The sequence below is a fragment of the Puma concolor genome, chromosome D3 (genome assembly GCF_028749965.1).
Source record: "Puma concolor isolate L17-30 chromosome D3, mPumCon1.1.hap2, whole genome shotgun sequence".
NCBI classification, from domain to species: domain Eukaryota; kingdom Metazoa; phylum Chordata; class Mammalia; order Carnivora; family Felidae; genus Puma; species Puma concolor.
In genome coordinates this window covers 80729368-80754879 of record NC_141678.1, presented here as the reverse complement: position 1 = coordinate 80754879, position 25512 = coordinate 80729368, and the positions used below count along the sequence as shown (strand labels likewise).

Here is a 25512-nt window from a genome sequence, read left to right as displayed (position 1 = left end):
TATACACAGCAAAAGCAATCATTAACAAAATGAAAAGGCAACCCTACTGAATGGGTGAAGAAATTTGCAAATGATATATCCAATAAGGGGCTAGTAACCAAAATATATAAAGAACTTCTAGAACTCAACACCAAAAAACCCACAAATAATCTGCTTAAAAATGGGCAGAGGACCTGAGCATATGTTTGCCAAAGAAAACACACTGATGGCCAACAGACATATGAAAAGATGTTCAATATCACTAATCACCAGGGAAATGCAAATCAAAACCCAATGATATCATCCTATGCCAGTCAGAACGGCTAGTATCACAAAGACCAGAATAACAAGTGTTAGTGAGAATGTGGAGAAAAGGGAACCCTTATGCACTGTTGGTGGGAATGTAAACTGGCGCAGCCATTATGGAAAAGAGTAATGGAAAACAGTATGAAAGTGTCTTAAAATATTAAAAATAGAAATATCATACAATCCAGTAATACCACTTCTGGATATTTAGCCAAAGAAAATGAAAACACTAATTTGAAGAGATACACACAGCCCTGTATTTACTGCAGCCTTATTCAAAATAGCCAAGACAGGGGCGCCTGGGTGGCGCAGTCGGTTAAGCGTCCGACTTCAGCCAGGTCACGATCTCGCGGTCGTCCGTGAGTTCGAGCCCCGCGTCGGGCTCTGGGCTGATGGCTCAGAGCCTGGAGCCTGTTTCCGATTCTGTGTCTCCCTCTCTCTCTGCCCCTCCCCCGTTCATGCTCTGTCTCTCTCTGTCCCAAAAATAAATAAAAGTTGAAAAAAAAATTTAAAAAAAAAAAAAACAAAAAAACAAAATAGCCAAGACACGGAGGCAACCTAAGTGCCCATCAATAGATGAATAAAGAAGATGTGGTATACAGAATGAAATATTACTCAGCCATTGAAAGAGAATGCCATCTTGCCATTCGGGACAACATGGATGCACCTAGAGGGTATTATATTAAGTGAAGTAAGCCTGAAAAAGACAAATACCATACGATTTCACTTATATGTGGAATCTAAAAAACAAATGAACAAACCAACAGAAACAGGCTCACATACAGAGAACAAACTGGTGGTTACCAAGGGGAGGGGGTAGAGGGATGGGTGAAATAGGCAAAGGGGACTAACAGGTACAAACTTCCAGTTATAAAATAAATAAGTCATGGGATGAAAAACAGAGCACAGACTATCGCCACTAATACTGTAATAACTCCCTATGGTGACAGATGGTAGCTACACAATTTGTGCTAAGTGTACTGTATCATACATAATTGTCAAATCACTGTTACATACCTGAAACTAACGCAATATTGGATGTCAACTACATATTTCAATTAAAACTAAATCTGGAAAATTTTAAAAATTTTAATATTTATTTATTATTGAGTGAGACAGAGCACAAGCAGGGGAGGGGACACAGAATCCCAAGCAGGCTCCAGGCTCTGAGCTATCAGCACAGAGCCCACCACAGGGCTCGAACCCACTGACCACAAGATCATGACCTGAGCCGAAGTCGGACGCTCAATCAGCTGAGCTACCCAGGTGCCCCTAAATTCAGAAAATTTTTAAATTAAAAATGTTTTAAACGTAGTAGCCACCTAAAAAATCAAAACTCAAGGTTTTAATTTGTATTTCTGATTATGAGCTTTTCATATGTTCAACTGATGCCTAAAAGTCCAGTTTCTCTGTGCTATTTGTTCATATATGCTCCCATTTTCTCCCTTGCTTTGGACTATTAGTTTTCATTACGTTACTGATTTTTAGGAGGTTTTTTTTTAATAAGAAAGAAGTTATTATAAGTATTTTTTCCCTGAATTTGAAGTTTGTCTTCACTTTGTTTGTAGTATATTTTGTTCTTTAAATTATGTAGAAGTTGGATTTCTGAATACTTAAATTTCCATTTTTAATGGTTTCTAGGTATCATGATACTTAGTAAAAATTTTTTTCATAAACATACTAGAAATTTCACGTTTTCTTTCTTGCATTTAAATCTCTGAGCCATCTAGATTTAACTTTGATGTAATGAATGACACATAGTTCCAGCCTAACTTTCCCCCCATATATCTACAGTGATGTACCCAACATTTAATAAACAACCTAGGAATGACTTTCTTTAGTGAAGAGATAAACAGAAACATAGAAACAAAGACTGACAAACCTAACAGAATATTCTAAACTTCATTTCAAAAATCATCACTAACTGGGTGACTGAATGGCTCAGTTAAGCATCTGACTCCCGACTTCAGCTCAGGTCATGATCCCACAGTTCTTGAGTTTGAGCCCCGCATTAGGCCTGCATTGCCAGAGCAGAGCCTGCTTGGGATTCTGTCTCCTCCTCTCTCTGCCCCTCCCCTGCTTGCTCTCTCTCTCTCCAAATAAATAAACTTAAAAAAAAAAAAAAAAAAATCATCACTAACTGAAAAATACTATATTACTGAAGATAAGTTGTAAAAACCACTAAGATTCAAAAAGATAAATTGATAAAGGACAGATGATCTTACAAAATATAAAAATGGCTAAACTTACAAAAAAGATACTGAATTTCACTAATAAAGAAAATGAAAATTAAGCCAATGAGATCATCATTCACCTGTCAAATTAGCAAGTATTTTTTAAGTGATACTCAAAGCTAGTCAAGCTGTGATAAACAAGGAAGTTCAAACACTAAGAACATGTACTCCTACTTACATAACTTTTTCATTAAAATAATAATAATACATGTGTTACTAGGGATCCTAAAAGAGGATCCTACTCTTTAAATCAGTAAATCAATTTCAAAGAATCTCTCTTCAGTAATTACTCATAAATCTGGAAAATGTTTTAGGCACAAAAATGGTCAAAACTCTGGAAAATACCCCAGAAAATGGTCTTTCTTCCTCAAAACAGAGAAAACGTCAGAGGAATGATGTACGGCCAGATGGGGAAGATATTCTGTAGCCACTCGAAATGATCTTGAAGAATAAAAAATGCTTAGAATTTGAGAACATAGGATAGAAAACTGCACATCTAATATTACAGGCAAAACAAAAAAAAAAAAAAGGAAAAATGAAAAAGGCCAATATTAAGTTATTTGAATAACTGTCATCTTTTCATTACCTTTCTGTGTCTTCCAAATGTTCTACGTCGAGCAGTTGTCAGATTTACCAAGAAAGCCCCAAACTACCTAAATACACTGAATGACTATATGGAACACTGTAACACACCAAGAATGTATTATATTTTATCACTCTGAATTGGAGCAGTATGCAATAGAACTCTGAGGCTACTACTGGTCAGCCGCGGGATCTCGGGCAAGGTAAGGAGCTTGGTTTGAACCCGAGGCCTAGCAGCACGCAGCGTCAGGCTGGAACAAAGCACACCCTGAAGCCAGCACAGCCAGGGTAGCGGCACGCAGCGATCTGCTCCCGAAGATGTAAAGATGCACACTCTGTGGCTCCCCACACCCCACAGGCTGCCATTCGACATCCTCACTCCCTCCTCCAGCGCAGACTCCCCACCCCCCCCCCCCCCCCCCCCCGTCCATGCTGCCAGATGCCCCTCCACGCCCCCCCCCCCCAAGTGTCACAGCTGGAGAAGCTCCCTCCTGAGCCACTTCAGAGGCAGTGGTCTGAGAGCCTGCTCGACGAGCACTCCACGGACCACGAGCATCTCTGCAACCTACCAGAATCCCAGGACAGTGCACACGGCGGGACTGTGTAGTCTGAATCTGCACCTCAACGACATCCCCAGGGATGCATAAGCCCATGACTTCTGAGTAGCGCAGGAGACCCAGGAATTCAACCAACTCTTCCTCACCATCACCACCCACCCTCACGGGTCTCAACCCCGGAAAGCTGTGACCACGCCCTAGCGCTCCTGTTCTTTCTCTGAACCTTCCTGCCGTGCCCTCTGCGAGGCCCCACGTATCCGGGCTCTTCAAGGAACGGATCTGCACCTCCTTATTCAGACCAAAATCCCACTAGCCCCTGGGGTCTGGCTGTCCTCACGGCCCGTTCGGGTGGGGTGCCCATTCCCCACTCACAAGGGCTGCAAGGGTGGGGGCACCCCCTCAAAGCCGCCTTTCAGCCACTCCACCTCCCAAGGTGGTCACACACCTACCTTCTGGTCGTGTTCCCACATTCGTACTCAGCTTGGCCCCCGCCTGTCTCCTCCACCCCCAGCGTTCCATAGCCCTGGGGGACTTCAAACTCCACGTGGGTGAGCGGCAAACCCTTCGAGCTCTTTGCTTGGCTGCCTTTCCACCAGTGACCTCTGTCTTCCATCTCCTCTCTTATTCCAGTCATTTACTTCCACACGCACATCCTGGACCTTGTCACACGATGAACAAATGGATACACCTCCTTCCCAGATTTCGGCTTCTCTCCATCGAGGAGTAAACACTCACCCCTTCTTCCCAGCCCCACCCAACCTGAAAAGGCTCACCGGGTGCCCCCCTCCCCTGTCAGAGGCAGAGGGCCACTATACTAAACGACACCCATCTCTGCTCACCTCTGCCTCAGCAAGGCTACTTCACTGGGCCGTCTCAGACTCGGCTCAGAGGGCAGAAAGGAAGTCCCACTCAAGCCCTGACTCAAAGCCACAGATGTTCCAACGTTGCTTTTCCTTATTTTACTTACTAATAACTGGAAGTTTCCAATAAAACAGCATTTGTTTCCTCGGCCATTCCTCCTTAATTTCTCTCCCCTAAAGGGAAGCCCTCAGAGAGGGGTGAGCAAAACAATTACCACCTACTACGGAGACCACACCCCAAACCTCTAACAGTCACCGGGAACTCTCTCACCTCAGAACGCCCTAACCCACACATTTCGGGCTCATTTCAACTTGATTCTGTCTGCCTACTTACTTGCTTACTCCCTGACACCTCTTCTCCAGCTGCAGTTCACTCTACGGTCAGACTCCATCTTCGCTCTGTGAATGTGTCCAAAAACCTCACACTCTTCCCTAAATTCCCTTGCCCCACCTGTCCCTTCATCACATCCAAGAACGTCCTTATCCAACGACCTGCTATCCTAACACTTGAACCTGAAATGCTCGCAAGATGTTTTCAAAATCCACACAGCACGAGAGACTGATACCACTATCGTTTACTGATACTCAATGGGCTCCAAACCTGGCCAGCTTACGGGGTTTCCTTTATCGGGTTGTTCATCACCCTCCCCCGCAACTACTGTTTAAGTCCCTTTTGCTCTCAAACACTTGATCCCCGCCCCCCCCCCCCCTTATATCCACTCTTAAGCAAACTCTTACTTTAGGAAAAAAAATACAAGCCATCAGGCAAGAGATCCTTCAACTTCCCATCACGAAACAAGTACATTTACCCACATCCACACCCGTCCTGCCCACACAGGACCTTGTGCCACCGTTGCTGAGCTCGCCGGTGTGTTCGCCTCTTCGTCACGGCCCGGGCACGCAGGGTGCTCCGGGGGCCGACCCACCCCCGGGCCTCAGCCAGCGTGGACACACCATCACCGGGCCGAGCCATCACCGCTGCAAGCTCGCCACCGGACAGAAGAGCAGGCGTGCGAGGAAGTGTTCATCTCCCTTCACCTTCCAACCTGTTAGCCTGATCTTCCGTCTTACTTGACAACTTAGAACAAAAAACATTTCCCAAGTTGAGTTCTTGGACAAGGAACCCTTTCAATAAATATTTTATGGAGAAAATAGGAGGTTCACTGAATGTCTGCAGATTTTAGAAGCAATTATTCATGATATCAGAGAGCCAAAAAAGTCCAACGATAAAAATAATTAGTTTGATGTTTCCTGCTGTGAGCCTAGACCTAAAATAACATGTAGATAAAAAGTCCATTTTAAAAAGTACTCCACAGAAAAAATCTCTTGTCATCTCCCTCAAACTCCGTTCTAAGTCATCCACTGCCAACGAACCTGTCTGTGATGCTGTGGTGACAGCATCAGGCAAACTGTTACCTTAGGATGGGCTCTAGGTCAGGATGTCGCCGTTCTTCCCTTTTCAACGAACCCTGATTCAGGGCTCTTAAGATGGTCTTGTCAAAAGTCTCGGAAGACACTTCCTTTGGGAGCTAGAAAAGAAAAACCGCAAGGCCAATGTTAAGTTTCTCACTTACTGCTAAGTATGTTACAAATCAGAGGCATAAAGGGAGACAAATGTCTCTTGCTCAGTAATCCTCTGAAGATGTAATCCTCTCTACATCTTCAAGACATAGGCCCCATACTGAAGCAGCATAGATCTTTCTACTAGGAAAGTCTTCTGCCTTCTGGGCACACATCGGGGCTCTGCAAAGGTGCAGAATAACCCCGGCAGGATTCAGTGTGCTTCTGGGACACGCCTGCATATCCCTCACATTCTAAGTTCCACATGCCACATGAAAATGACACCCACGCCAAGGTTCTTTAGTTAAACGGAACATTCTGCATAGCGTAGCTACAATTATTTTAATCCTCAAATAGTACTCTGTGAAGTGTTATCCCTGCATTTATAGTGATCACCTTAGTACCTCCTGTTTCACATCTGAATCCCAGGCAATGTCAGACCACCAGTGCTATGCACCAAATAAAAAGAAACATGGGGTGAAAATTCTCTATCCTGCTTACATAAAAAGCACTAATTGAAGGGTTAGGAACCTTTCCCTCAACATGATGAAGGTGCCCTCACAGCAATGGACCAGAAACCACAGACACACACACACACACACACACACACACACACACACACACACACACACACAAAATAATCGCTGGGCCAAGAAAGTTTTTATTTAAAAAACAAAATTTAAGTCATTCTGTTTATTAACTAGCTTCTTAAAATTCCTAATAAATTGATTGATAAAATTAGCTTTCTGATGTTTGAAACTTGACTTCTGATGGTCTTTACACAATGAACTCCTGGATTACCGGTACTTTCACTAACATTAAGAGTAGAGCCATTCACGCAGTATCGAAAGCGCTGCAGGAACAGAACAATCTACACAAACTGTCAGTTTACGTGTTGAACTGGAGAACCCAAAGCAAGTATTCTTTTGACAAACAAGCGTTTTGAGTCAACGATTCCGAAATGGAAAATTTAACAACAACAGCATAAAGTATTACTAATTTTAGGCAGTGAGACTATGGCATCAAGATGTTTTGTCAGAATGAAGCTCTTCCTGGTTCTTTTATAACCCGGTAAGGCTGAGGGCCCTGCTGGCCACGCACCACTGTGGAGGGCATGTCCTCTGATCACTAACAGGAAGAAACAAGTTCTGCATCTACACATTTCCCCAAAAATGGCTATTTCAACATTTACGCTTAAATACTATTTTAATACAGATTAAGGACACTAGGCATATTTCATATTGCCCATTTTAAACATATCTCCTGAATTTCTGTACACAGCCAAAGAAAACCTGCTTCAGTGGGGAACTATGTTTCCACTATCGAATCACTGATGGTTCTTCTAAGTGCAGGAAGGCAAGAGTATATAAATTTTCACCTAGTCAATGACTGTTCATGTGATTGGGCAGAGTGCGGATATGCAGTCATCAGTATTTGCAAAATGCTTTATTTTCAAGTGGTTTTTATCTTCAATTTCCAAGGACTATTTCCAGTCCTAGAGGAAGGCACATTTGCTAAAAATACAGCTTTAAATCATGTCTCTTCTATTCTAGTCCCTTCTGAATTTCCTCACCTCTCGGTCTTCCTTCCAGTACCCAGACTCCCAGAGCTGGGCCCCAGCTCAGCCTTGAACCAGCTCAGACTACTGAAAGATCTTTCTCCTCACTATTACAAGCTTCTCTTTAAAAACACTGAGGCCTAATGGAGAACCATCTACAAAACCCCATTACAATTTACTTTTTGTAACTCTTCTCGTTCAACACTCATTCATTCAATCAACAAATATTCAAATCGAACCCTGTCCCAGGTACTGTTTTAGGCACTGTGGATACAGCAGTGAAAGATGCAACAAAAACCCTGCCTCCACGGAGCTGCCATTCTCGCAATGAGAAACAGACAGGTGTCAGATGCAGTTTCTAAGCAGCAACAGCAGGGGAAGGGGGCTTGGATGCGAGGACAGAGGCTGCCATATACACGGAGAAAAAAAGGACTGGAAAGCACTGACCTCAAACTCACTCTTCCACATTATAGCAAACAGTAAGTGCAGTTAAACAGCATCTACAAAAGTTAAAGGTTGTTAGTATGTACAGGCTATCAAAAGGACAGGTTTTGCTCTTAACTTTTGTAGATGATTTTAAAAGGAAGGTAAAAAGGTGAAAAGATATGTGGTTGACTTGAGGGGATATTTTATAATAGGCAATTAGCCTCGAAGCATACAATGTTGCCAATCTTTTAACGTAACTTGATATGGCATCTGTCCTACTTTAGAAAAATTCTATGTTCAAATGTTGGCTAACTGGGAGGATCATAACCATGATTCTGAAGGCTGAATCAGTTATTGGGGGCTGTCTTTTTTTAGAGCACTTGAGCTTTCAAAAAAATTGCAGGACTGAAAAAATGAAATCTGTCAAGGCAAAGAACCAGCCAAAGCTTAGGGAAACCCAAGAGGAGAGACTCTGCCGGGTGCCAGGCCCCAGGCTGGCAGCCGGTCATGTGCTCTCTCATTAAGTCTCTCAGCACCACTCGGGATAGGCTGGTAGCACCTCCGCCCTAACACGTTAGGTAACCGGCCTCGACGGGTGGCACCGCAAGGTATTTCAGCCTTAGCCTCTATATCCCTGCAACTTACCATCGAGCATTAGAATTCTGTCACGGGAAGGGCAACACAAGAAAAAGAAACAAAGCACATTGCTCTCTGACCCAAATGACACCTGCTCAGATTTACTCTGTTGAGATGGAAGAGTCGGACATAAACAGAAGAGATGTTGTAAGTGCACGTGCAGCCGTGGTCCAGGGTGGCCCTCCCAGATGCCTTCAACAGGCAGACCGCCAGCGGGGAGCTATCGTCTCCTTTCTCTGGAAGACAGTGCACACACACCCGGTCCTCCCACGGCTCGCTCTCCTTCCTCACCACACTGTCTACAGCTGACGGCTCACAAGCTTATGACCTTCGACAAGTGGAAATGCACGGCCCTCCCATCTTTACACGCAGTTAGGTCACTATCCTGAAGTAACAGAAGGCATTCTCGTCCCTGAACCAAGAGGGCCCGGTTCAGAGTAAGCTGCAGGAAAATATTCAAGCTGTCCCTGGGTATTTCCAGCGGAACAAACACTGACAGTCCATCCAACAATGTCCTCCTTAGAGCCAGCACTACCACGCTGCCCCAAGTTCCGCAAGCTGGGGACGAAGAGCCTCTTTCAGCTTTAAGAATGGAGACCCACAATTTAAAAACCAGCACCGTCCTGAAAATTTCAGATGTTGTAAGTTCAATAACCACATCACACCTTGACCCAAAAGTCAGTAACTGAGTTGGGAAAGTTTCCTGTTTCTGGACTTTGTTTTATCTCCTTATTAACAAGAAACTTTAAAATATATTTGCTTATTGTAAAATAGCGAAGGTACTGGTTAACCATTTAAACCTGTTTCCTCCTTTTAAAACTGAGCTCTATCCATACACACTTCAATAAAATGAAATTAGCGCCAAAGGAACAGGCAGGAATTTGAACAAAATGACTTAAGAAACCTTTTACTTCTGCAAATCTGTATGTTTCCACGATCCCTTATTCTCAATACTCTGTGTCTCTATCACAAGGGGAAGCCGGAACTCAAAGAAGGAATCGATGGACACGTGTTTAAGGAAATCCACAGATGGAGCCGAAGAGCTGTCACCTCTAAGAACCACAACAAATCCTAACTCATTTTGCAGACGCACTCTTCCACAAGAAGTACCCTTGCAAGTTGCCACCATTAATAGTTATCTCGGCAAGGAACCAGGAATCAGGTTCCTTTTTTTTTTTTTTTAACGTGGAAAATCCTTCGTTTCCTTGTATCGGTAATGTAAGAAAATTTACGTTTAGAATAACAGGACATTTTGTACAGACAGTGGAGAGTTCTAAGTCAACCTTTATATAACGTGGTTAAATCTTCTTGGTGTCTGTTTTGATATTGAGGTTTTTGGTTCTACATATTATGTAAAAACCATTTTAACAACAAAATCTATAATTTTACCTTCAGTAGAAATTCTTGTAGTTCTTGGTGGGTTTTTGTTACTGTTGTGACTGAAAGATCAGACCAATTTACCTGATTTAAAAAAAACACACATATTATATGGTTATTTCTTAGGCGGGAACCAGATGAAAAAAAGCCATGTGTAAAACAAAGGGCCTTACTTAAATCTTAAGATTAACAATTAGAAATATAAAGTTAATCTGGCATTGTCAGAATTTCTTCAAAATTGTTAAAGTTAACTGTACATTGACATACTCTACTCAAAAAACTTTAATAATTCCTTTCAAATCGCATGGTTCTTTTAAAAAGTTGCCTTTAAAAATGTGACTGTATTTTAGTAATTTTTCAAAAGGGAAAGTTGAAGGACTCTAAGATGATACTTGACGGTATAAAACTATATACCAAGAAAGGTAAAAATTGTACCTCCTGGAACTTATTACATATAAATTTTTCAGAGAAATAACTAGAGTTTACTGCTCCTCTGTGGTAAGTACTATAGTATTATTTTTATGGGGATTTATGGCTTATGAAGAGATTTCATCTTTACCTCAATTCTTTAAAATCCTATTAAAGTGTGGAGGGCAGGTCTGACTACCTCCATTTTCAGATGGAGGAACTAAAATTCAAAATGGTTAATGTACTTAGATGTGACCCTAAGTGAGCAGAAGAGCCAGACTGGAATCTATTATGCCATTTTACCTCTCAGACACTTTGAATTTCATGGACTTGATGACGGTCCACTGATAACGTCTACATTACAATTATCTGAGCCAAGTAGACACTCAAACTGTGCAAATGCCTAAGGCTCACCAAGTAATCATACCATTATTAATCAGATATTTAAGAACAGATGCAAAATTGTATCTACCAACCCTTAAAGCAAATATCCTTATTAACTGGCACATCTTTTAGATGTTTTTTAATTACTCAACGTTCGTTGAGCAGCTACTTATGTGAGACACTGTTCTCAGTGAAAGGGACACAGGAGGGGACAAGATGGCCAAAGTCTCTGCTGGCTGAGGTCAGGGTCTAATTCGTGGAGACCCATTACAACAAATGAATATTTAAGAATTCCCATCAGTGAGCAGGGCTCCAGAGACAATGAACACGGCGTGGCACAGGAGCAGGACAGCACGTCAGAAGGGTGCCAAGCAAGACCTCACGGGAGGGAGCGTTTAAGCCAGGCTAGGACTTGAAGGGACATGAGCTGTGCCATGGTCTGGGGAAGACTGTTCCAGAGCTAAGCTGGGGATGAAAAAGGCTTTCAGGAAGGAACAAGCTAAGAGCTCCAGCAACAAAAGGAGAGCTAGTGTAACTGAATGAAGAGAGCACGGCGGCTTATGCCATGCGTTACAAAAAGGTTAAGTAAAACATTCGGAAATAAGGATTTAAAATTTGTAAACTGAGGATACGTCTCCCACAAAGCAGAAGCCAGAGTTCTGAAATTCATTCACCAAACATACTAAGCAAGTCAGATATGGCGGGATGACGGAGGATGAAGATTCCTGCTCTCCATTAGATACTAACCAACTAGAGAGGAAAAACATGTAACCCAAATAGAAGAGTCTGGAAAATTTATGATGGTGGCATGCCTTGAATGAATGGAAACACATTCTGCTGGAGGATCAGAAATGACTTGGTGACAAAGGTACAGCTAAAGTGTGGCAAGCAATACCTTTGGGGAGGAACTGAAGTGAGGGAGCACAGAAACGTGGCGTCGGTCCATTTGGCTTCAAGGCGTTCAGTCCAACCTCAGGAGAAAGGGCCAGACAGTGAAGCCCAAGCAGGGAGGAATAAGGAAGACGTGGACAAGGAATCCACATTACAGTCAACAGGCAAAAGGGAGACATGGGGAGTAACAGAGCCGGACTCTATGGTTAATTAGACAGCTGTCTGAAGGACAGCATGACAGGAAAGCAATTAGAGATGAGAGGACAAGGCAACAAAGGCCAGGGAATAAAACCTTCATGGAGAAAGAAGAGGAAGAGAAAAATATCAGGGAAAAACCATTCCAGGAAAAGACAATGCCCGTGATCTTGATTTAAAAAATACTAGTGAAAATGCTTACTTTTACTTTTAAAGACACAACTTCCACCTTAAATTGAAGGCTCTTATTTATTTTGAATAAAATCATCAGAGTAATTTCAATGTGACACAATTAAAAACTCAGCAAACCATGCAGTACATACTGAAAACAGTACATTCCCTGAGTAAGGACAAACTTACGTATACGTACAGCTTCTTCTTAAATTAGCAAACCCACTGTAAGTTTTTCCAAAGATCAATTTTTCATTTTTCCCCACAAGGTCATTTAACAGTACATGGGACATCTGTTGGGGGCGAGAGGGGCTTACTTTGAAGGTGTACTCCCAATATTTGTCAGCCCTTTTTCTCTGGACTCCTTTCAACATTATCTTCTCGATGTGCACAGCTGAAAGAAAGAAAACATGCTGACGTGTTCTACAGAGACTAGACGCGTGTTTCAGCTACCCATTGACAAATGTTGAACAATTAGGCTATTTATCTTCATCTTTACTACTGGTCTTAAACCATGAAAAAAACCAAAAAAATGCAGAAGCATAGCAATGTGCCGTTCATCCACAATTTTTTTTCTATATCCACTCAGCATGCTGAGTGCCTAAAGAGTTTCAAGCATTCCGCTGAGCACCAAAAAAATAGAATAAAATAGGGGCGCCTGGGTGGCGCAGTCGGTTAAGCGTCCGACTTCAGCCAGGTCACGATCTCGCGCTCCGTGAGTTCGAGCCCCGCGTCAGGCTCTGGGCTGATGGCTCAGAGCCTAGAGAGCCTGTTTCCGATTCTGTGTCTCCCTCTCTCTCTGCCCCTCCCCCATTCATGCTCTGTCTCTCTCTGTCCCAAAAATAATAAATGTTGAAAAAAAAAATTAAAAAAAAAAATAAATAAATAAAATAAAATAAAATGCACCTACAACAAAGATTCGTTTTCTAGAGGACAATCTTCAAAACTGCTTGTTATTCAAATTATCACAAACATAGCACTTTATTCAATTATTTATGCTTGGTAGGTATAAACCAAAAGAGGTATAGTTTTTGTTTACATTGAAAAAAAAAACCTTCAAAAGTAATGTATTAAACTGATAAAAAGTTCTTTCCAATTGGGAATTTAGAAATTGTTCAACATGACCCTTAATATCACATAATGGCATTACAAACGTTAAAATGAACTATGAAGGTTCACTATAGCAGAATTTTTCACAATGTATTACACAGATAAAATCGTGGTCATAAGTTACATTAGGAACTCTGAATTGAACTAGGTAAGATGATCAGCTTGTTAATGAAGAAGCAGGCAAACGTGCAATCCCCCGAATTACTCATGTTACACATCCTTTAATAAAAGTATCATCCTTTTAATAAAAGCCACCTGGGTGGCTCAGTCAGTTGAGCCTCTGACTTCGTCTCAGGTCATGACCTCACGGTTCATGGGTTCGAGCCCCACGTCAGGCTCTGTGCTGACAGCTCAGAGCCTGGAGCCTGCTGTCTCCCTCTCTCTCTGCCCCTCTCCCATTCACACGCTCTCTCTCTTTCTCTCTCTCTCAAAAATAAACATTAAAAAATTTTTTTTAATTAAAAAAAAATAAATAAATAACGAAAACATCATCTTTCAGGAAGTAAATCTCTTTACAAATTGAAGAGAGCCAGTCTACTAACCATAATATAAGGACTTAAGGGAGGGAAAAAAAAACTGTTGCTCAGGGTATAAATAGAAGAAACAGCACTTAAGCAATAATGAGACTGGCAGTAATGAACAAGATAAAGGTCACAGGGAAGAAGTCAGGAGAGTGACTCCACAGACTGGGGTCCTGTTAAATTCAGGGGTCGGGAGATGGAGAAGGAAAGGAAGGGATTTACTTGGAGAGGAAGAAGCTAAAATAGATGAAGCAGAAGACAGAAAGTAACAGAAGTATACAGGAAGAATGAAGATTGTTCTAGATCAGGGACTGCGGGCAATGAAACATAAGATACAGAAATTCGCTGGTAAGCATTCATAACAGACCGAGGAGATACCATTACCAGTATTTTGTGCCAACCTTCCAAATATATAGTGTCTGATGGCCGCTTCTGGGATAATTCCCAACCTCCGCCGCCGTGGGCGAGAAATGTTGAGGATGGAAACGCAAGAAAATCTCAAAAGCCAGGTGAGACGCCCACAACTCCTGACCAGCGGCAGCACAACAGCGGCTAAGTGGGGGAGGGGAGGGTCTGCCACTTTCAACAGCTTTCCTGCTACCTTCCATGAGGGACGATGCTATTTAAGAAAAACCGTCTGAACTAATCTACATTCAGAAATACAAAGCAGCTCCACTTCTGCAAACTGGCGGGCTAATAAGTAAGGGGCAGGGGACCACTAGGGCATTATGTGTAAGGGAACGTGGCCGGGTCTTCGGCCTTGGTCTCAAGTTACCCCTGTCATGACCGATCGGAATCAACAGGAGGGAGATGAAGTACGGTGGGGAATGCCTGGTAACAGGAGACCCTCCAACCCTCATAAATTAAAACTAAGAAGCACAGAGTACACACATTTGTTTAAAAATAAAGAACATAAGAAAAGTCACCTATAGTACTACCTTACGGTTGTCAGCATTTGGATGTAGTCTTTTGTTTTTCTAAAACATTTTTATTAAAAAAAGAAGAAAAAGACCTTCGTTGTAAAAGCAAACTCTGCTTTAGGTTACTCACAGATGCAGCGGGGCTGGTTGAAGGAATCTATGAGTCAAGTAGTTTAAGGGTCTTGAATGGCCCTGAAGAGGTAATTATATAAACTTTTTTTAAACATTAAACATTCATACCTGTTTTTCCTGAATGAGGAAAAATGTATAACACAAGAAAGATGACTGATGGGACTGGAAGAAGACAAAATGATATCGTTCTAAGCTGCTATAACTGAGCGTGAGGTACACATCTGAGGCCGCCCAGGTGGCACACACACTTTCCATCTCTGTTTTCCCCTCAACAATTATTCGCCCAGGGTAATGGATTCCCAAAAATGAAGAGAAGTGAGCATCTGAACTCATTTCCTTACAGATGACAACGTCCTTCCAATGCCACCATCCCGGTCCTCCTGAAAACTGCATTACTGCAGGAAGCACAGACTTGTAACACATGGCTTCACTTTCTAACAGAGAACTTCTGTAAAATTTCTTTTTTCAGCAGATGCTGAGCACATTCTCCAGATAAAGCACTTTCCCAAACACTTTAGGAATACGTTAAGGATTCCGCCCTCCAGAAGTGTGCAACTAGACTTAAGGCAACCGACCACAAGGCAGAACCAGGTCGGCACAAGCCAGGCCAGGCCAAGTGCTGTAAAGCAGGAGCCCAGATGCAGACTCAGAAAAGTGGGGGCCGGGCGTCTGAGCCAAACCTAGGACCTGTAGATTTCTCTACTCCAAAAAAAGAGGGAGAAGAGTTGGGTCAACCAACGTAAACAGTGCTCTGCAGCCGTCCCCGGTAAGGGGACAGAAAACCTACCTTCTCGCTGGGCTCTGTGCGGCGCCGCAGGAAGTCCGTCGTGAGGTATCAGGGCTCGTGCCAGCACGCTGGCCTCATGACTCTGCGGGTAGTCACCGTGAGCGGAGTCACTCTAGAGAAGAAAGAGGGGCACGTGTTCATCCACTCCACAGACTGAGAACAGACAACTCCGTCCAAATAAACCAGAGTCAAGTCTTATGCTTTTAACAGAAACTATCTTCACGGCAATTTTAGAGACCAGATAGGTGATTACACAGTCAAGGCAGAAAGGCACAAATTGTAAAAGGTATTCACCGGTAAGGAAAAAGAGAAGCATCAACACTTATTTTCACTTAATAGTAATATTCTATCAATTATTTACTGTCCCAGTTTTCTTGGGACACATTGCACGTTGTTACTCAAAATTCCCAACGATGTCAATTCTAACCAAAGTGACCAGAATCAAAGGAACACATATAAAAGATGCTCTCCTCTATGCTAACCCTCCACATATACAGGAATTGTATTTTTTACATTAATTACTAAGCAATTTTTATTCACTGCTTGATTTTAGTGATAATCTAACAAGATGCTCTGGTAGGGAAAAGTTTTACAAAAGGTTATTATCAAGATCTGCCAAATCTTTCTGAATAAGAATGTGTACAGTGAGTTTACTGTAGTAAATTAGTAATGTTTAAACCACCTAACGGCGACTGGGTGCTCGGAGTTTGCTCAGCCCATCACGGTCATCCGTGAACTGGAAGAAGTTTTACTCCAAGGAGAACGGCTGTTTGGGAGTCAGAGAGGCCTCCTAACCTTACAGCTCTCCAGAACCAAAGCACTGGCACGTATATACTGTTATCACAACACACTGATTAAGCCAAAAAATAAAACAGCCTTACTAACAGTTCTTTATCACAACTCACATCTTATCCCTTTCATGTTTGGAATCTCAAAGTACTACTCACACCAAAACCACCTCAGTTTCAAGAGACAATTACAATTCTATAAATCTGCAATAAATAATATATGGTAATTTTTAAAAATTGTGTAGGGGCGCGTGGGTGGCTCAGTTGGTTGAGCCTCCAACTTCAGCTCAGGTCATGATTTCGCAGCTCATGAGTTCAAGCCCCACGTCGGCTCTGTGCTGACAGCTTGGAACCTGGAGCCTGCTTCAGATTCTGTGACTCCTTCTCTCTCTGCCTCTCCCCCATTCATGCTCGCTCGCTCTCTTTCTCTCTCTCTCTCAAAAATAAATAAAAACATTAAAAAAATTTGTAAATAAAAATTGTGTAAATTTAGAAATGAAGTAAAGAGAAGACCCTACGCTTCCCAAGAATCCTAATTGAAAATATTTTGTTCTGCTGTCTAATCCTGCATGCTGGCCTGACCCTGGGTCTGGGCTGCCAGGTTATAGCTCTATTTCTGGGAATAAAGCATCCCATCAGATACTCCTGGGAGCTAAGCTTCAGCCTTATAGTTTGTCTTCCTGTAGAAACTCAAAGAAATAAGTATTTGTCTCTACAGAACCACTTAATGAGAAGGAAAGCAAAGATCTCTGTCAACATCCAATTTCCAAAACATTTAACATGATGGCATTCACCAATTTTCAAAATTACAGTAAAAGGCAGACACAGGAATTCTTCTAACAACAAACTTACCTATATCCTATTCCAGACCATATAATCATTTACTGCAAAGGACTAAAACCACATTGGCCTAACACTGCTCTAAGGACTTCACAAATTGATATGAATAAAGCACTGTAATCCTCTCAAATACCTGTGTTAGCTGGAAGAAGTTTAGTTGAGTACATTGACCATCTTTTATAGAATATTTTTCTGTACTGCGCATATGTGGTTCATAAGTTAAAAATAACACCTTCAAATACAAAAGCAAAATATGCAAAAAAACAATCTTCATGTGGGAAATGCAATCAAAACCACAATGAGATACCACTTCACACCTATTAAGATGGCTATAATCCAAAAACACAGAAAACAGCAGCTATTGGCAAGGATGTAAAAAACAGTGAGGCCGTGGTGGAAGACAGCACAGCAGTCCCTCAAAAACTTAAACAGAGTTACCATATGATCCAGCAATTCCACTCCTAGGTGTATACTCAAAAGAACTGAAAGCAACAACCTGAGCAAATGATTTTTTCCTAGTGGCATCACTTCCAATAGCCAAAAGGTCAAAACTCAAATGCCCCAATGACGGGTGAACAGATGAACAAAATGTGGCATATGTTCACAACTGAGTATTATTCAGCCTAAAAAATACATGTTACAACATGGATGAATCTTGAGGACATTATGCTAAGTGAAATAAGCCAGGCACAAAAGGACAAATATTGTGTAATGCCATTTAAATGAGGTACCTAGGATAGTCACAATCAGAGACAAAGTAGAAATAGTGGTTATCTGCAGGGATGCCTGGGTGGCTCAATTGGTTAATCCAACTTCAGCTCAGGTCATGATCTCACAGTTCATGGGTTTGAGCCCTGCATCAGGCTCTATGCTGACAGCTCAGAGCCTAGAGCCTATTTCAGATTCTCTGTCTCCCCCTGTCTGCCCCTCCCCAGGTCCTGCTCTGGCTCGCTCTCCTTCTCTCTCCTCCAAAATAAACATTAAAAAAAAAAAAAAGCAATAGTGGTTACCAGGGCCTAGAGTAAAAAAAAGGGGAAGAGGAATAGTTGCTTAATGGATATAGACGTTCAGTTTGGGATAAAAGAGAAGTTCTGGGAATGGATACTGGTGATGTCTGCACAATAATGTGAATGGACTTAATGCTACACTCAAAAAGGTGTTAAAATGGCAGACTTTATCTCCATGTATTTTACCACAATAGAACATAAAAAATGTTTATTTTTTTATTTTTTTTAGTATATGAAATTTATTGTCAAATTGGTTTCCATACAACACCCAGTGCTCATCCCAAAAGATGCCCTCTTCAATACGCATCACCCACCCTCCCCTCCCTCCGACCCCCCATCAGCCCTCAGTTTGTTCTCAGTTTTTAAGAGTCTCTTATGCTTTGGCTCTCTCCCACTCTAACCTCTTTTTTTTTTTTTTTTTTATGTTTAAAATGATTTTATTATGCTGCCTCCACAAATATATTGAAACAACGATGAGAAAGTTTTGCTTCACAATCAAGATCACATTTTTGAAGTCTCAAGTTACACACTTTAATAGCCAAGAAAAGGCCTCTTATTTAATAACCTAGAGAGAAAAATGGAGTTGGGAGTTTCTATCTAAGGACATAAGTTCATCAACCCACAAAATACCTACTAATTAAGTCCCACCCCTCACAAATGTCAGCATGCATCAATGCTATAAAACCATTTATAGCAGTTAGACTAAGTTTAGAAACTATCTAAATTTTTATTAAACTAATAAAATTGTAAATTTTATAATCTAATGCCTCATGAGCCACAGAGGTCACAATCAAGTTTACTGATCTCAATGGTGAATAACTCTCCATTCTTCCGTCTCCCATTGCCACGTGTCACATATGCTTTCTTAACTCTGAGTAGGGGGAAGGGAGCCATAAAATATGGGTACTGGTTTAATGGAATCTTATAGACAGGAATTACACCCACTGTTCTATCAAGTTCAGATTCCTGGGAAAACACACGATAGATGACATGGCAGAATTGGCATTCTACAAAGACTAGTTAGATGAAAGTGTTAGGACCAAGTGAAAAGTGGAGAATTTTTCTCTGCTTGGATTAAGAAGATGAAGCTTAAAAATTCTAAGCCTGCAAAATATGCACAGGAACACAAAATACATTAGAATGTGTGTGCTCTTCTTTCTGTAACTCATCTGAGCAAAGCCTTTTCTGTCTATGGCATGTCTGCACTAAGAGCTCCTGGTTAGCTCAAATCCACATGTCACGTAACACAGTCAGGCTGGACAGGTCGTTCATTCCAGAGATTACTCAGATCTCAGTTTTATACGTGCATATCCATCCCAACTATTGACGTGGGATGTCTCAAATGTAGGGCAAGTCTGTGAAACAGTCAAGTGGCTGGACAGACACTCTTCTCTGGTAATAAACTCCATCTACAAATAAAAGGAGGCCAATGTGACCGTTGTTCTGTTCTTTGTAGATGGGAGTTTATTTTGGCTCATCTAACAATCTTCTACATGTTTCCTTTAGTCCCCTGATGTAGAATAAATTTAAAAATACCAAGATGGGGCACCTGAGTGGCTCTGTTGGTTAAGTTTGTGACTTCAGCTCAGGTCATGATCTCACGATTTGGGAGTTCGAGCCCTACATCAGGCTCTGCACTGACAGTGAAAGGCCTGCTTGGGATTTTCCCTCTCTTCCCCCCCCCCCCGCCCCTCCCCCATTCATGCTATCTCAAAGTAAATAAAACTTTAATTTAAAAAAAAAAAACCAAGGAGGGGCACCTGGGTGGCTCAGTCGGTTAAGTGTCCGACTTCAGCTCAGGTCACAATCTCGCTGTCAGTGAGTTCGAGCCCCGCGTCGGGCTCTGGGCTGATGGCTCAGAGCCTGGAGCCTGCTTCTGATTCTGTGTCTCCCTCTCTCTCTGACCCTCCCCCGTTCATGCTCTGTCTCTCTCTCAAAAATAAATAAACGTTAAAAAAAAAAAAAAAAACCAAGGCAATCCGTATTTTTTAAAAAAGCAGAAATTAAGACTGTCTCAGCTTTTTAAAAATGTACAAACTTGGGGCACCTGGGTGGCTCCGTCGGTTAAGCGTCTGACTTCGGCTCAGGTCATAATCTCACAGTTCGTGAGTTCAAGCCCCTCATCGGGCTCTGTGCTGACAGCTCAGAGCCCGGAGCCTGCTTCGGATTCTGTGTCTCCCCCTCCCTCTGCCTCTCCCCTGCTTGTGCTCTGTCTCTCTCTCTCTCTCTCTCTCAAAAATAAATAAACTTAAAAAAATTAAAAAAAAATGTACAAACTTCTTCAGATGTCTGTACATTCATCCAATGAGACAGAGGATGCTAACACTACCACACAACAACCTCCTGTTAAGGTTTTGTGGTAGATTAAATATAGCTAGAAATACTTTGATACCCCTTCCACTGAAAGGTGGATCTAATTCCACAGCCAGCGGGTCTGGGCTGGCTCTCGAGGCTTGCGTGAACAACAGAATGAGGGAAGGAACATTCCGGGATGGGAGAGGGCAGGGCAAGAAGCCTTGCAAGCCTGGGCCTACTGAGACACCGTGTAAGAAGTGCCACTGCCCTGAGGATGCCACGCTAGAGAGACCACACTGAGAGATGACCTCCAGTCCCCAGCTGCATCTCCGGACACCCCACAACAGACGAGCTGTCCTTGCTCTTAGCGGCCTGTCTAAATCCCTGGCCCACAGAACCGTGAGAAACCATAACAAAATGGTGTTGATTTAAGCCAGTAAGTTTGGGGATAACTTGTTATACAGTTACAGATTTTAAACTCTCTTCTTTCAATAACCAAGGCTGCAACTAAAGCAGCTATTATTTATGCAAGATTCATAGAAAGCCTTGCATGTTAGAAAATGATTCGTTACTAGCAACAACACTGAGATGGCCAATTTTATCCATTTCGGTGGAAAAAGAGGGAAGAAGCTGGGAAGGATGTGAGAGTTACTCACTCCTCTTGAAGAGGCTGTGGAGGACCAGGCAGGCGCCTGCCTCATGTCTACTCCGTGAAAGAGTGCACCCCAACCCAAAGTTCTGTCTGCACCACCTTCCAGCACATGACGAAAGGTAGAGGCCGTGTGAGAAGAGACGAGACTGGTAAGCAGCGTGTGAAAGCTGTACCGTCCGTGACTGCAGCACCATTCAGAGGAGGGACAGCGACACTCAGCCGCTTCAAGACCGCCCAGGTGCATTTCTGCTAGGATCGCAGGCTCACTTCCTTCCGAACTTAGTGTGGCTACAAGTGTGGGGATAAGGTGATTCATCGAGATCAATGTGGCCGAAAGAACCATCTTAAAGCCAGGGTAAGTGCACTGTAGCTACTGAATGGGGGCGGGGAGAGAGGGCAGACAGTTCACTGAGCCCGCGTGTATTCTCTACCACCACGGCCCCCAGACCGGACTTGGCCACAGCGACTGCAGCTACGCAAGTTCTCCTCACCATGACACTTGTACACTAACGGCAGTGACCGGTGCAGAGTAGGGGTGGACTACAACTGGGTGGGTGGAACACGATGACAGATGGAAACATCACTGTATCTTTCTGTGCATTTTGCGGAACTCTGTGAATTCATTACAAATGTAAAAACCATTAAAATTGTTGAAGTTGTCTTTTCCAGAGAACTGAACTCGTAGGATGCGCAATTAGGGAAGTTGGCAAAAGAATGCTAAGGGCGGGCGCCTGGGTGGCTCAGTCAGTTAAGCGTCCAACTTCGGCTCAGGTCATGATCTCACAGCTTGTGAGTTCGAGTCCCGTATCGGGCTCTGTGCTGTCAGCTTAGAGCCTGGAGCCTGCTTCAGATTCTGTGTCTCCCTCGCTCTCTGCCCCTCCCCTGCTCACAATGTGTCTCTCTTGCTCTCTCCTTCAAAAATAAATAAACATTAAAAGAAAAAAAGAAGGCTGATAAAGAAGGCTACTGAGGAGGAGAGCAGTGGAGAATGGAAGACAAGCGAGGGCAGCAGTTTTCACTCCAGGAAAACGTCACTGGCCTTGAGGTTTTCCTTGTAAAACTGCCTTCTGGTTGCTGCTTTCAACGTGAATAGCGCCATGTGTAGGTGGCACGTGTAGCTGACACGTGGACAGGTGGGAACTATATTGGACCACAAACTACAAAGGTATGGAAGGCCGGACAAAGGTATGGACAGCCTTCAGCTCCGGTGGGGAAACATTCCTGGAAGCATGCAGAAATGGAAGCTTACAGAGTTCAGAAAGGATCCTTGACAGTGGCTTATCGGTTGGTAAACGTGACAGATTGAGAAACACTGCATTAGGAGGACTGTGTTTAACGCCACCTGTTAGAGGAGGCACCTTCCCTAACTGACAAAGCCACACGCCACGGCTGCCATGAGGCACCCTCTCTGTTCGCATGATGGCCTCTTCCACAAGAAGTACTCTCCAAACACTATGGGATCATGTTGTCGCTTCGAGCACCAGCAGTGAATTTCAATAATTTGATACTCCCCTCCCCAAAAGACAATTATATCGGGGTAAAGTCATGTCTCTTTACTATCCCAACAAGATATTCCTAATACGAAACAAAAACTTCCCCAACTCTTAGACTGTAGATGGCTCACTTCAGTGACCAAAGTTAAGTTTTCAATTTTCTGATCCTAAGCAAGGTACTATCTCAACTCCGTATCTGACTCCTGCTGGTCCTCAAACAAATCATAAATTGGAACTCAACTACGAACAACTACTCAAATAAGAAAATGGTTTCTAATTTATGACTGTTTCCATTCTATCAAACATCATCCATACGTTTGCACCAATTTATACCCCCCCCCACACACAAAACTTAGTTAATTTGGACTATAAATGGTCTGATTTTAAAAGAATAATAAATACACCTACTCAGCATTTCCTCATTGAAGATTCAGTTCAAATATATACTGTTCTATGCTTTTCAATATGTTCTTTTTTTTTTTTTTTTTTTTTTTTCAACGTTTATTTATTTTTGGGGCAGAGAGAGACAGAGCATGAACGGGGGAGGGGCAGAGAGAGAGGGAGACACAGAATCGGAAACAGGCTCCAGGCTCCGAGCCATCAGCCCAGAGCCCGACGCGGGGCTCGAACTCACGGACCGCGAGATCGTGACCTGGCTGAAGTCGGACGCTTAACCGACTGCGCCACCCAGGCGCCCCTGTTCTATGCTTTTCAAAAGAAGCAATTCCTTTTATGATTTCCAAAAAAGTTGTGCCTAGACTATATAGCTACAAATACTGTTAAAGTAGCTGAAAAATAGAAGTCATACAAGACAAAAAAACCAACAACTTCCTAATGTACTTTGTTTTAAAGTAATTTATCATATTGGTATTTTTCAGAGCCATGTCTAAAAAGCCTAAGCATAGGAAATTTTAAGTGATTTTGTATGATATATGCAATGCTGACCAAAAAAAAAAAAAAAGGAACACGATGTCTAAGCCTTTGGGGAACTTAAAATCTAGGCGGAAAGGTCAATTTTATAAGTTAAAAATATTTCAAAGTAATATTTTTGAAAAAAAAAAAACAGAAAAAAATCATAGAAGTACCAAATTTACAGCACAGAATATACATGCTACTGGAATTCAGAAGCAGCAAAGAATCACAGGGGCAATTCCAGAAAACATCATGCAAGAGGTGATGACATAGGCCAGCTTTGACTGGGAGGCATGATGTATGAAAAAAGTGGGAAAAAGGGATTTTGAGTCCCAAGACCTACTGGAGGCCAGACTCCATCCGTCACTGTGAGGCAGGTGAGATGATTAAATACTACTTTAGGAAGACATACTGGCAGGAGTATCCAACAGGTAAAGAGGTAGGAAGGCTGACAGAAGTGGAATCCGTTAGGAATAAAGTCCCAAAAGAGAACGGTGACAGCAAGGATGAGGAAAGAGTAGATTCAGGGTAGGAGGGGAAGAGAGGATTAGGGTCATCAAGCAAATCAGAGTGATAAGAAGTAAAATCGCTCCCTGAGAGAACCAGATTAGTCTGGAAGATTTTTTTTTTTTTTTCCTGAATCAACGATTCACGCTTTTCACACACATCGCATTTAAAGAAAGCGTCAGTGGCTGTTCTAGGAAGATACACCACTGGTGCGTGCACACGTCTCCTCAATGGCTTTCACAGCAGCGTGTTGACAACCTACTCCTCTCACCAGACTGTCAAGGTCCCCTGTAACCCAAACCCTATCAGCTCTTCCAACTTTTGCATTTCTGTTCATCCACTGCAAATTGTGCTATTCCCTCTTTGAACGATGGACAGATCAAATGATATATACAACTCACCCTTGTCTGCCAAGCATTTTCACACACGTGATCAGGTTCATCTTCACAGCAATTACATGCAAGAAACGGCGATGATACCCCTACTTTATTCGGAGCAGCCTGAAACTTGTGAAGACCAAATAACTTGCCAAAGTGACCTTTTTAAAACCTAAATCTGACCTCAAATAAATTACTTCTTGAATAAGCATGAAACACTCCGAACGAGCGAAGACATTTAGAGGGGAATGAGAGGCCAAATGTTCCCTGGAGCATAGGAAGAACAGAAGGGAAATGGACTACGGGCACCCAGCAGCTCTGCCACCTAAAACACAAACACGCTTCCAGAGTGACTGTTTACATAGACTGCATGAAGGAGGCTTTTGTGACAAGGCATCCTCTGTTACAAGTCCTCCATAATGAAAAAAGGTTGATAAAAGTGAAGCTCAGTCTGCTTCTGGGGTAGTGCAGGTCTTTTTTTGCTCTTACCAAAAAAAAAAAATAAATAAATAAATAATACCTCAAAGACAAAAATAATCAGCTTAAAAATTAGCCAATTTAATAGCTTCTATAGAAAAAGTATAAAATGTTCCTTTAAGTGCATGGATTCCAAGCTGTGCTCTGAAGTAACAAACAATCATATAACTTAAAAAAAAAACTGCAAAATAGCTTTAAATTATAGGCCAGTTTCCTAGCTAAATGTGAAAACCCGATAAAGATTTAAGTATAGTTGCCTGGGAGTTAATGATAATCCAAATATGGAATACATATATTCCCCTATTCCTATCCCCAAACCCGATATGGAGAAACTATGTATTTCAATAATTTGTGACCCAGAGAAATGCTTCCTTCGGGTTTATTTGTAACACATGGATCTCTATAATGTAAATATTAAAAATAACTGCCCCAGGGGCACCTGGCTGGCTTAGTTAGCAGAGCACACGATTCTTGATCTCAGGGTCATGAGTTCCGGCCCCACGATGGGCATGGAGCCTACTTAATTAAAAAAATAAAAATAACAAATAACAAATAACAGCCCCAAATACA

General features: G+C 42.4%; 1 protein-coding gene across 6 annotated transcripts in view; it reads right to left on the bottom strand.

Moving 5' to 3' along the window:
- Positions 1 to 25512, bottom strand: part of ZCCHC2 (zinc finger CCHC-type containing 2) — a 68882-nt gene that overhangs the window by 36903 nt on the left and 6467 nt on the right. For 5 of the 6 annotated variants that reach the window (XR_015242610.1, XM_086683167.1, XM_086683165.1 and 2 more), the window contains exons 2-5: positions 15595 to 15706; positions 12442 to 12518; positions 10088 to 10159; positions 5935 to 6047 (exon numbers count right to left, since the gene is read on the bottom strand). Coding sequence is in view for 5 of the 6 variants with exons in the window: in XM_086683167.1 (XP_086539293.1) it covers positions 5935 to 6047; positions 10088 to 10159; positions 12442 to 12518; positions 15595 to 15706 (374 nt within the window). In the remaining variant the exon portion in view is untranslated. The remainder of the gene's footprint in view (positions 1 to 5934; positions 6048 to 10087; positions 10160 to 12441; positions 12519 to 15594; positions 15707 to 25512) is intronic. The other variant, XM_086683166.1, reaches the window with a different exon arrangement.